Source organism: Cornus florida, unplaced genomic scaffold, assembly GCF_030987335.1.
Source record: "Cornus florida cultivar Cherokee Brave unplaced genomic scaffold, ASM3098733v1 CherokeeBrave_3.0.0_Hap2_Chr03, whole genome shotgun sequence".
Taxonomy (NCBI): Eukaryota; Viridiplantae; Streptophyta; class Magnoliopsida; order Cornales; family Cornaceae; genus Cornus; species Cornus florida.
The window spans coordinates 32345833-32357871 of NW_026775573.1; the positions used below are offsets into that span (position 1 = coordinate 32345833).

The following is a 12039-nucleotide window of genomic DNA, read 5'->3' on the forward strand; positions in this document are numbered from 1 at the left end:
TGCATCATAATTCAATATCAAAAATAAAACATCAATATATATATATATAAATATGTAACTTTCTGATTTTAATCCAGATTAGCATGCATACAGGTTCATTAATATTGCTTGAACATCCTAAAGTTGTCCTAGACATGTATTGGACACTAGATCAAAGAAGACGAGTATAACATAGAACTTGCCTTTAAGGGTTTTGGATTAAAAACCCAACTCCTTTCTTCTCCGGCCAAAACCTCCTCGCCAGCAGCCTCTGGTTGCCGTCATTCTCCTCTGCTAAACTAGATAACACCCACGAGCAGCCTCCTTCTCTTTTTCCATGGGTTCGGCCTTATTCTTTCTTAGCCTTGCTCCCAAAATCCCTCGCAGTTCTCTCTTTTCTTTCTTTGCGCAACAGTTCTTGTCTCTCTGTGTTTACGTACAAGGGTTACTAAACCCTTCCTAGACACAACATATACATTTATACAGAACACATATATGTAACCTAATACTAATCCTAACTCACGTTGGTTGATAAAAAAGAAAAAAATAAAATAAAATAATAATAATACTATAATATTTATCTATATATATTTGCAACTAATACTTCCTAGTATTATTAATAACAACAAATAATAATAAGACTCACCATAATAATAATAATAATACACGTATATATATATATATATATTTATACACCTTAATATATATATATTAAGGTATGTATATATATAACTGATCCATCCATTAATAATAATAATAGTAATAATAATATCTATATATATATATATATATATATATATATATATATATCCGTCGTTATATATATATATATATAACACCAATATTTATGGGTTATAATTCTTACCAAATTTATTGGAACTCGCCGTATGTTATTTTTCTATTGAACCAAAAATAATAGAATAAACACAATCCATTAACCGGGAGAACAAATCCAGAAATTGTAGGTGAGTACTTGGCCTCGAGTTTCGACAACCAGTATATGAATCTATTGGTGTTGATCGGATTTGGTGCAAGAGGTGGGTTGCTGTGTGATCGGAGTTGGTTCTGTATGGTCAAGCAAACCTTATCCCTTGCAATGTGTTGTCAACATTTTATTGGCTTATTGGCCTATTTTACAGGAAAAAAAACGGCGTGGTTTTAATAAGGGTGTTGATTGACCTGATGCGGCACCGTTTTATGAGGAAAATTACGAGTTTTCTAACTCCAAAGTCGGCAGCGTGGCATAATATTTTTGACATCGACTTCAGTCTTTTGATAATATTGCGGCCGCGAGAGAGAAGTTGAACTTTCTGAGCCCCTTCCTCCTACTTGATAAGAATCTTTTGAACCCTTTGGAAAAATGTTCATTTATTAGTCAGACTTTTATCCCCTTGCCATATTTTTTTTCTCTCTCTTTTATCATTTAATAGTGTGTATCTATATCACTACTATATATTGATGGTCTAGATGCAAAGTCCTTTTCTTAACCAGGGGTAGTAGCTCATCCACAATGGTGGAGACGGTAGATCTGATTTCATGAAAGAGTTCTTCAGTGCTGCTCTCTTATTTCAGTAAGCGGGCTTCTTTTTCTCTCTCTTTCTGTCTCCCTTAATTTTTCGCTTCAATTTTTTTATTTTTTGGTTAAAATTTTCAATCAACATAAAATTAAATATCTAGTATTTGGCATGGAAGTTTAATTCAATAGCAGCAGAAAAGAGAAATTCAGTCGCTATATTTCTCTTTTTGTTTTTTAGTTGAACCCTTGAGCTTTCTATGGCAATTGTAGCCCACCAACAAAACAATGAACTTTAAATTTAGGGTAAATTAAGCTCACCTCCCTCTACTTAGCTAAAAGTTCAAACAGCTCCTTTGGAAGAATATCATTTACCTCCCCTGACATGATGTCCGTCCTCGTCAAATTTGGTCATGCTGTTAACTGATGATGTCAGCCTGTTGAGAACCGAAAGTCCAAATTTCCCTCTGTTGACAAAAGACCTATTTAACCTTGAAAATAGTCAAAACACTGATTTACTAATTGCTGTTATATTACCTTTCGACCATGGAGATTAATAAACAATGCTCCAATTCATCTCTGTCAGTGTTGTAATTTACAGGGAATCCACCAACACCCACCCTTTCACCAAATTGCTCCATTCACAATACTATCACAATAAACAAGAACAAGCCCTGAATCGCCAGTTTGAACCCACCCACCCCTGTAAATTGAGTATACACCGATTCTGATAAAGAAATCCCCAAAAATGGTGTCAAATTGCATACCCAGGTACACGAAATATCAACCGGCTGGTGGTGACAATGATTGCCTTATCAATCACAACGGTGGACTGTGAGATCGAGCTGTGACGGAGAGGCGAAGAGAGAGAAAGGATAATGGCGAGCAAAATTAGGGTTTGGTAGGCGATGTCGGTCCAAAGACCAAACCAAGCCCTCCTCACATAATATTTCACATAATCACCAATGGACTTCTCATCTTCCTCAAACATATAATAACAATCTCTTTTATCTTCTGGGTAGTCTCATTCTCTACCCCATGCTCCCTGCACGTCTGCTTTGTCTTCTTTCTTATACTCTGTGCCCGTCTCCTCCACCTTGCTCTTCCTTCCTTCGCCTTGTAGACCACTGACCCATCTTCAGTTTGAAAATGGTGTTTTTGGTTTAAAAAGAAGCCGAGGTCATTGTTACTCAATTTCTTTTCCTTCTGTACTCTATTTCTTGGGGTCTATTGGCTCTATAACACATACGTTGATGTTTTAAGATGTAAGAGGTGAAGAAGATGTCACCCTGATTGCGTGACTCGTAGGGTGAATTTGGCGATGTTGGTGAGGTTGAGGGAGCTGTTTGAGCTTTTAGCTAATGAGAGGGGAGGTGAATGTAATTTACCCTTCAATTTATATTCTAGCCTAGTTGAAAATCATAAAAGCTCATCTCTTAGATTGGTCATATATTTTGTTGTTAGGAGCTTTTGTTAGGAAATCTTACGCTTTCATCCTTCAAAAATTGAGATCAATTTGTTGTTTAATTGTTACAGCATGATGTGGATGCTGGTGAACTGAAGAAAGTAATCTTAGCAGTTTTCTTCAATTGGGTTCCTCCTCCTTTGAACCATTTTGATTGGTTTTGCAGTGCAGTTTATCAGAAGTTCCTTTTCATGGATTTTTGAGTCTCACTTTTGTGATGAAAAATCTTCAAAAGTTTGTATAAAGGTTACTCCAACTCTCTGCATTTCCTCTCTGGCCTTTTAGCTATTATGCCCACCAATTGTACACCGTAATTATTAAGAAACATTGAATCCAGAAATGGAAGTTATTTCTCCAAAATCATATCATTGGAATTTGAATTGGCTGTTTGAGGAAAGCAAGGGAACAAAATGGACACCTCAAGAGAACAAGCAGTTCGAGAGAGCTCTCACCTTGTTCGATAAGGATGCGCCAGACGGATGGTACTACATTGCAGCCATGATTCCTGGGAAGACCGTTAGCGATGTGATGAAACAGTATAGGGAACTGGAAAAAGATGTTAATTTGTCAGGTACGACTTATTTGCACACTTTGAGGGTGTTTTGTGTTGAAATGCAGTAGAGGAGTGTTTTCCGCACTTAACCCATATATATATATATATATTTGAATTTGAACTGAATGTGTAGGTGGTGGTATTACAGATTCGATAACTCACAGTCCCACCACCAATCAATTGATAACCGAGAAGATCAAATATGCGCTTCTACACTTCAATGATTTCTTTTAAAAAAAAATTTAAATTTCATATTTTGATCAATTTCAATATTTCTGGAAGAATTTCAAATTCAACTTGATCCAATTGATGGTAAAGAATAATAGTACTCTTGCAATTGATCTTTTATGTTTAGAACATACGGTGGTAAAATTTAGATTTTTAACCTTATCATCTCGTCATCAATTAAAGGGACCACTACAATGAACATTTTAGTCTTGCATGTATTAATAATCTATGAAAACTATGTAATTTTAGTTTATTATGTTTAGGACATAGTTTTTAACTTTTTTATGATAACAAATTTTGGAGTAAATATTTCTAAAAAAATTCGTTCTTTCTAGGACAAATTATATTTTTGTCATATTTTTTATTTATTTGTTTACGGTTCCAGCTATTGGAACATCCACTGAGGCTGTTGCATATGAAGAAACAAGAGTGAGAAGAAGATCAAATATGTACTTCAGAGGAGTAAGACAGAGGCCATGGGGGAAATGGGTAGCAGAGATAAGGGACCCATGCAGGGCTGCAAGGGTTTGGTTAGGTACATTTGACACAGCAGAGGCGGCAGCTCTAGCCTACGATGAAGCTGCCCTGAAATTTAGAGGCAACAAAGCAAAACTCAACTTCCCTGAAAGGGTCATGTGTGTGTCATCTATCCAAGTTTCTCCGAAGACCCTGTTGCACCAGGAAAATGGTTCATTTAACACTCAACTTCTATCCTTATGGCTTTTTTTTTCCCAGTTAATAGTGTGTATATATATAAATATATTACTAAATATTGATGTGCTTGATACACTTTCTTAACTAGGTAGCCCATCAGCAATGGTGGAGATAGCAGAACATCTTCTAGAACAAGATGAAGAATACAATCTCAACAATTTCAAGAAAGATATGCCGGGTGCAGATCATCTTATTAATCAGCAACTAATAGTTGAAGTAGGTGATGTCAACAATGGAAGGAATGTTGTTAATGCAGAGCGAAATAACAATTTTATTTCTTGTTCAGATGAGGCTCTCATGAATGAGGAACATGCATCATTTCAATGCCAAAATACTAGAACTCCATCTGGACCTAGACTCTTACATGATGGACAAGAGATGATGGAACCACATTCATCAAATCAGCAACTATTAGTTGAAGTTGATGATATCAACAATGGAAGGAATGTTGTTAATGAAGAGCGAAATAACAATCATGCTTCTCGTTCAGATGACGCAGATTCAATCACTTATGAGGAGCTCAAAAAACATTTCGGAAAGAAACTTGAAGATGTTGCACAGATTTTTAGTGGTAAGCTTACATACCAAGTGAAATTGATGTTTGTAATCTGGCTGTTATCATTTTCAACTTTTACATGAGTTTTTATTATTGAATTCTTATTTTATAGTGAGCAGATCTACATTTAAGCGTATTTGCAGAAAAAAAGGAATCCACCGCTGGAAGCAAGGTAAGAGAAATAAGGTTAACAACTTGGCATCTAGACGAGACCCTCCATGTTCTGATTTGCCTGCTGAGAAACTCGTGACTACGGTTGCTCACATGACTTCACTTGTAACGCCACCACATGAAGTAAAGACCATAACTATAAAGGCAACATATAGAGATGATATTATAAAATTTCAACTACCGTCGTCATCAAGAATGGTGGAGTTGGAAGAGGAAGTCTCCAAGAGGTTAAAGTTTAGTGTTGGAACTCATAAGATCAAATACACAGATGATGATGGCGATCGGATTTTAATAGCCTGTGACAAGGACTTGCAGGAATGTATGAGTGCTTCCAATTCATTGGGCATGAAAACAATCAAAATGTTCATTGAGCCAATTACCCAAATATAAGGAATCAACTTTCTCTTCAATATGTATTTATGTAATTTTTATCTTTTCTGGAGCAATTAAATAAATAAATACAGTTACAGATTAACAAAACAAAACAAAAAAATCATCAAATTAAATGTGTGACATTTTTAGAGTTGTTTTGTAGAACACACGGTTTCCAACCATCCATATTGACTTTACGCGTTTCTACAACCTGTTTTTGATAATCTGCGAGAGAGGAGGTGAACCTCCTGAACCCCTTCGTCCAATAAAAATTGGTTTATGCATCACGCGTATCCTTCTAGCTTTTAGTTAATACTGTATATTCTATATATATAAGATAAATATTGATGTGCTTTTATCAGAGTCCATTTCTTAACCAGATAAGCTTATCGACAATGGAGAACATGCCAGAAACTCCCGTCAATCTTGATGATTATGAACAAGATAAAACATACAATGTTCATGATGATGAAGATCAAACATCCCATCTTGTTTATTATGAAGATTTTATTTTTATCGATTTTGGGGATGAATAGAAGTTCATGAAAGATTTTCCTTAATTTTTCACCTTTTTTCTATTATTAATAGAAAATTAAATATCTATATATTTGGCATTAAAATTTAATTCAATAGCAGTGAAAACCACCATGTAATATATATATAAGAATAATATAAAGTTTTTCTATTTTCAACTCAAACATGTGTAACCAATGGAAGGAGTGCTACTGCAGAGCAAAATAACATTCTTGGTTCTTCTTCAAATGATGCAAATTCGGAAAGAAACTTGTAGATGCTGAACAGATTCTTGGTGGTGAGCTTACACAATAATTGTAATTGTTGCTCGTAATCATGCTCTTGTTATTTTCAAGTTTTTTGAGTTTCTTCTTATAGCAACTAAAGTCTAATCTCTTTCACTGACAAAAGTTCAATCATTATTGAATTCTTATTTTTGCATTGATCTACAATTAAGCATAGAAACAGAGAGAATGGAATCAGCCGTTGGCCACATAGGGTAGGGGTAAAAAGGTTAAAAGGCTTTCCCTCTAGACGAGACCTTCCATGTTCTGATTTGCCAGCTAAGAAACTCATGGCTACTTATGCTAACAAACCCTAAAATTCACAAAATTTTAGGTCGGATTCTCTTGAGAAATACTATTTGAAGGTGTTTTAAAATCCACAAAAATTATGTTTAAATGAAATAAACCCTAGAATTTGTAAATTTTAGGTCTAGGCTTCTTAAGAATCATGAAGAAGTAACCTTTTGCTAATTTCCTTAAATGCAATAAAATTTTGAATTCGTAAATTATAAGCCTTAAATAAAGAGAAAACAACTTGAACTTTTTTTTATAAAGTTAGGTTCAAGTAAAATTGTTTGATAGAACAAAATTCAAAATTCATCCAAGTCTAATTTGTAATAAAACCTTAGTTTCCCTATAATATTGGAAGTAGACTTTCCAAATCATAATAAGAAATTTATGCTTAAAAAACTTTAATTCAAAGAGGTCTCACATTAACAATTAGTAACTCTTCATAAACCCTCAAAGAAATACTTTGAAGTTCAACAATCAACAATAACTAAACTCCTAAGTCAATCCATTTAATATAATTTGATTCATTTATCTATTACTTAAAATATCCGTAGTTAATTCCTCTTTGACAGATCACCAATTTAGCCTAATATTTGTTCCTCACCTTTCAATTGCAGATTCAAGTCCGTAAAAGGGCATGTGGGTGCATGTGTTACTTGCCAGGATATAAAAATAATTTTTGTTTCTTTTTTTTTTGATAAGTCAGGATATAAAAATAAAAATACATATATCCCCCTTTGGCTAAAAATCTTGGTAGAATCCAACTCAGAAGTAGTTATTTTTAAGCATGTTACACATCATTCAGCTAATATATTTATGGTCCAACTTAATCAATCAAACTAATAAAGTATGCAACCTTAAGTCCATGAGCTATCAAGAACCTACTTTAATCCATGAATCTAACATGATTCAATTTAAACAACTAATTTATCTTAACACACACTGCATATTGACCCAAGAAATCTACTGAGAATGAGACCTTTATAATTATTTCAATTTTTGTTCTTGATTTGAAGAGAGAATACGAGAGTAAAATAGAGAAAGTGATGACCAAAATAGAGGAGACGAACTTGGTATGGGTCACAAGAACGAGGGGCATAGAAAATTTGGAAAAGAAAAGAGAAAATTTGACAGAAAAAAAAGGTTCGGAACCCTCAAGGCTAGACATAAAATAATTTGGTGGGACAAGTTCACAATACCCACATTAAAACCATAACATTATTCATACCTCCTAAAAACCATCTTCATCTTTTCGTCAACAGAAATGGTCCCATTATTATTTTTTTTTTATGAGAGAATGTACAAACAAGACACAATAAGCGCTTTTTATATTATACGAGAATTTGAAACTTGACAGAAGAAAATGACAATGGTAAGCAGAAAACGCCCATATTAGTGAGGTTGCTGGGCAGGCATAAGCTGCACAGACAAGCCTAGAATTAAACCCATTATCAGTCTATGTTCCAATGACATTACCAAGTTCTAGACAGAAAGAATGAAGATATCATTACTGTAACCTTAAGATTCTGCAGGAAGAAACTTGAGTGAAATACTATTGACACAATGGCGTTCATCCGTTGGAGTAGGGAACCCTTCACCCTTAAATACATGACCTAGATGTCCAGTTGTCCACCACAAGCCGCACATGTTATTTCAATCCTCATTCCATGAAGGAACTTGTATTTTAGGTTCTAACTCAGTTTTACTGGGAAATTATTGGACAGAGAAGTTTAGCAAAGGAGGTACGATGTTGTCTTCCCATATACATTGTTGCCAATACATGTTGTGGCACAATTCTATGCTAATAGTTTATTCAAGTTATATAAATTCAGTGTAAGCTTGTGAGATATATCAGCACATCAACAACACATGTGATCATTCCTTCTTTAACTTTTATTTAAACATAAACGGTCTAGACTCCTGACTCTGTCTTGGCCTCAAAGGAATTCATTTATTTTGGCACAATTCTTCTCATTTTCTCTCTTAATTTCCCATCAAAGATTCAAAAGAGTCTCTAGCTGTCTAGGTCAGTACTCTACTCATTTTCTTATTCTTACCTTATGTGTGTGCATGTGAATGAACCACCATGAACAGAGTTGAGTTCGACACAGGCACCATTATTGTCCTGTTAATACCCAATTTTGTGTGGGAAACCACCATATTCTACTTCGTCATTGTACCTCTTTCTCCAATAAAAATCAGTACCAGAAAACCACCCAAAATCACCTTATTAATCATGATACTAAAAAAAAATATCACTAAAGTAATGTTAAATGCTAAATCAGAAGTCAAGAAGAAAAATTTAAAATTAACACGGTTTAAGATAAGCTGGATTGAAATGGAGAAAAGAATACACAAAATTGGACATCTAATAAATACCATTTTTTTATAATGAGTGCAACCAAAATACAGAGTTGAGATGGATTTGTAATAAGAAAATACTGGATTAATCTAGGAATGAACACATTCATGAAATGGTAAAAGCAGCATTAATCAAAAAACAAAAAGAGAAAAGCACCTAATATTGTTTGACCATATAAATTGAGACCAATATGTAGCGTTGAGAAAAGAGTGGTGTGGCAAACATTGAAGTGATGTCAAAGAAAGAGTGACATGGTCCACATTGTGGTTGATGCCAGTTGTATTAAAGACATGACAGTATGTGGTTGACTATGTTCTCTAAATAGAACATAATAGTAACACTCATATAGTCCATATCAAAAAGTTAATATGGCTTCATTGAGTTGTATGCAATCACACTGCCTCTTTCTGCATTCTAAAACCCTGTGTAGTGGTAGATAATCAATTTAGACGCCTAAAGATAGTGCCAAAGTGGCTCAAAAAAGCCAGAAACCTGAACTATGTGAAGTCCGCTAAACAAATATCTTTCACCAGTGAGCCCTATCAATGATTGTATCCTCATTTGAACACATGTAATAATGTATTCTCTTGCCACCTCAATCCATATTCTTTTAGTCTTCCTCTTGTACTTGTGATATTTCAATGAACCAAACAATTCGCAGATTAAATTAAATTCCAGCTACAAAAATCTACCATGTGTAGCAACATTAAATTCCTCATCCTGCAAAATAATTGCATCCTGGTAGCACTCTCTAACCTAACTGCCCATGAAAGCGTATTAAATAATTGAAAACATGTACACCATCTACATCCACCAAAAGCTGTTTGAAGGACATCATGCGAAGTTGTCAATTTCAGCATCTCTTACAAATGATCCATCAATTCTATTTTATTTCTTGATTTTAAATTGTTAATGAAGCTTAAAAGCTTTAGACACCATTATTATGTACATCTAGAATTAAATTGTGAAGTTACCGATTTTTTTCGTTTTTCTAATTTCTGGAATTTATTTGATTTTCTAAATTATTTTAATCCTTGTCTCGTTTTGCATGCCACGCGGGCCCTAAGGGGCGTTTTGGTCAATTGTTGAGTCGAGGGTTTTAGAAGTGTATTTTTTATTTTTATTTTTTTATTCATTTTAAGTCAATTAGAAGCGACGGTATCATTTTTAGAATTTTTGGAGGTCGGGACGATTTCCGGACTCGAGAACTTCTTCCGGCTTTCTCATCTTAAGTAAGGGGTGTTATCGGCATTTCATATGTGTATGTGTATATCTATACATGTATGTATGTGGTATTAGTGGTATTTTATGGGAGGAGGTATTTTATGGCAACGTTGAAGATACAAAGAAGTTCGTGGGGCATTGTTGTCATTTTGACTCATAGAATAGCCTAGAGAATTCTAGAGACATGAGGTGGCTTCATTCTAGACCATTTCCTTCCCTTTTCCTTTCATTTCCGGACCACTGCCACAAGCTCTTTCTTTCTCTATTTTCTTTCTCTTTCTCCATCTATATTGCTCTTTCCCTTCTCTCAAAAATTTGTTCATGCTAGAGAGGATTTGGTTTAAGCCATAGTTGGCAAATTGTAGACCATTGCAAGGGCTACATCTTAGTACATGTATTGCAAGCTTTTGGTGGGATTTAAGTTTGGAGCTTGGAGCTAGAGTTACAATCTTGAGGTAGGGGAAGTTTAACTTACAATTCCTATGATTTTAGTGAGTTCTATGTATTTTCTTACATGATTACTTTGATGTTGTGAAACAAGCTTAATATGTAAATTTTTGTTGTGATAATAAGCATGAGTTGGTGTTTATTTAATTGTTGTGGGTTGAGACTATGATGGTTTCTTATAATTGTGTCAAGCATGCAAATTTCTATATGTGAAATTGTGAAAATATGACTTATGTGTTTAATCTTTATGCTTGGATTTTTTTAATATATTAATGATGTGTATTATGACTTGTATGTTGAAGAACGGTAGCATGTTATGCATAAGCTTGGCATGGGGTGAATTGAGAGAATGAAGCTTTGATGTGGGAGAGAAGGTTGAGAAGTGAGGTGATGATTTGTGTTGTGAGATAAGGTGAAGTTACGAGGGTTTTGGTGAGATTGGGTTGCAAAGGAGAATGGGGCATTTGCATTTTTACGCGTGATTGAATGCTATTATGAATTCACAAAATTGGTGTATGATTGTTATGCTTCATGACCCCAAGATCCCTTTTCTTTGATTCCCATTCTTTGTTTGTGGCTCACGGGATTTTTAGGACTGTATTTGAGGCTTACTCTACTGAGCTGTTGAGCTCACCCTATCATTATTAACATTTTCCAGGGATTGAAGATGAGCCTGTGAATAACATGCATGAATGGATATCAATGTAGATAGGACTCCACTTTGAATAACATGCAGCAATGGATATCTATACGTCGACCTATTTTCCTGTTCCATACATTTTTTGTTTAGTTTCCCAAATTATCCCTCTTGTCACCTATTAAAAGTTACAATTATTTATTTTAATACCCAATAAGACTAAATAATTATATTTTAATCACGAAAAGGACTAAATTGCCCAGACTTTATCTTACGTATTACGTGATATAAGTAAAAGACTATTATACCCCTGGAGTCTCAAAATAATAGTATTGTGACGAATGACTATCTTGTCCTTGTTGGATTTTAATATATAAATTTAACGTGAAAAGACCGTTTTACCCTCGGATGATTTTGGGTTGGGTAAGGACCTGTTTAATGATCCAGATCCAATGGATTCGGGTCGTTACATAAATCATAGTTATTGTGTGCGTTGCGTGGTACACTTCATAACACAGACACAGGCCCCTTACTCAATAAGAGAAGTCAAAACTCATTCTTTTTCTTTAAACCATGAAATGAGGGGATGATGATAAACAATTACAATACAACAACTGCAACAACAATAACAACAGAAGTGAAGGGTGCTAGCCAGATTGCCAACAGAACCCCTTCATCAAATCTAAGGGGTTCTCAAATCATGTACAGGGTGCCCCATTGTCTAATCCAC

At 34.6% G+C, this 12039-nt stretch overlaps 1 protein-coding gene across 7 annotated transcripts; it reads left to right on the plus strand.

The window, feature by feature from the left end:
- The first annotated feature begins 1225 nt into the window (after positions 1-1225).
- LOC132300181 (ethylene-responsive transcription factor ERF073-like) lies at positions 1226-5589 on the plus strand. 7 transcript variants are annotated; one of them, XM_059797162.1, is made up of 7 exons: positions 1230-1550; positions 3029-3045; positions 3337-3528; positions 4124-4426; positions 4541-4630; positions 4739-5023; positions 5121-5589. In XM_059797162.1, the coding sequence occupies exons 1-7, from the start codon at positions 1516-1518 to the stop codon at positions 5567-5569; spliced, it is 1371 nt and encodes a 456-aa protein (XP_059653145.1). In that variant the 5' UTR covers positions 1230-1515; the 3' UTR covers positions 5570-5589. The 7 variants fall into 7 exon arrangements, with proteins under 7 accessions (XP_059653146.1, XP_059653147.1, XP_059653145.1 ...); XM_059797163.1 differs by having other exon boundaries at positions 1226-1550; positions 4541-5023; positions 5128-5398; XM_059797164.1 differs by having other exon boundaries at positions 1226-1550; positions 4541-5023; positions 5152-5398.
- Positions 5590-12039: the final 6450 nt, after the last annotated feature.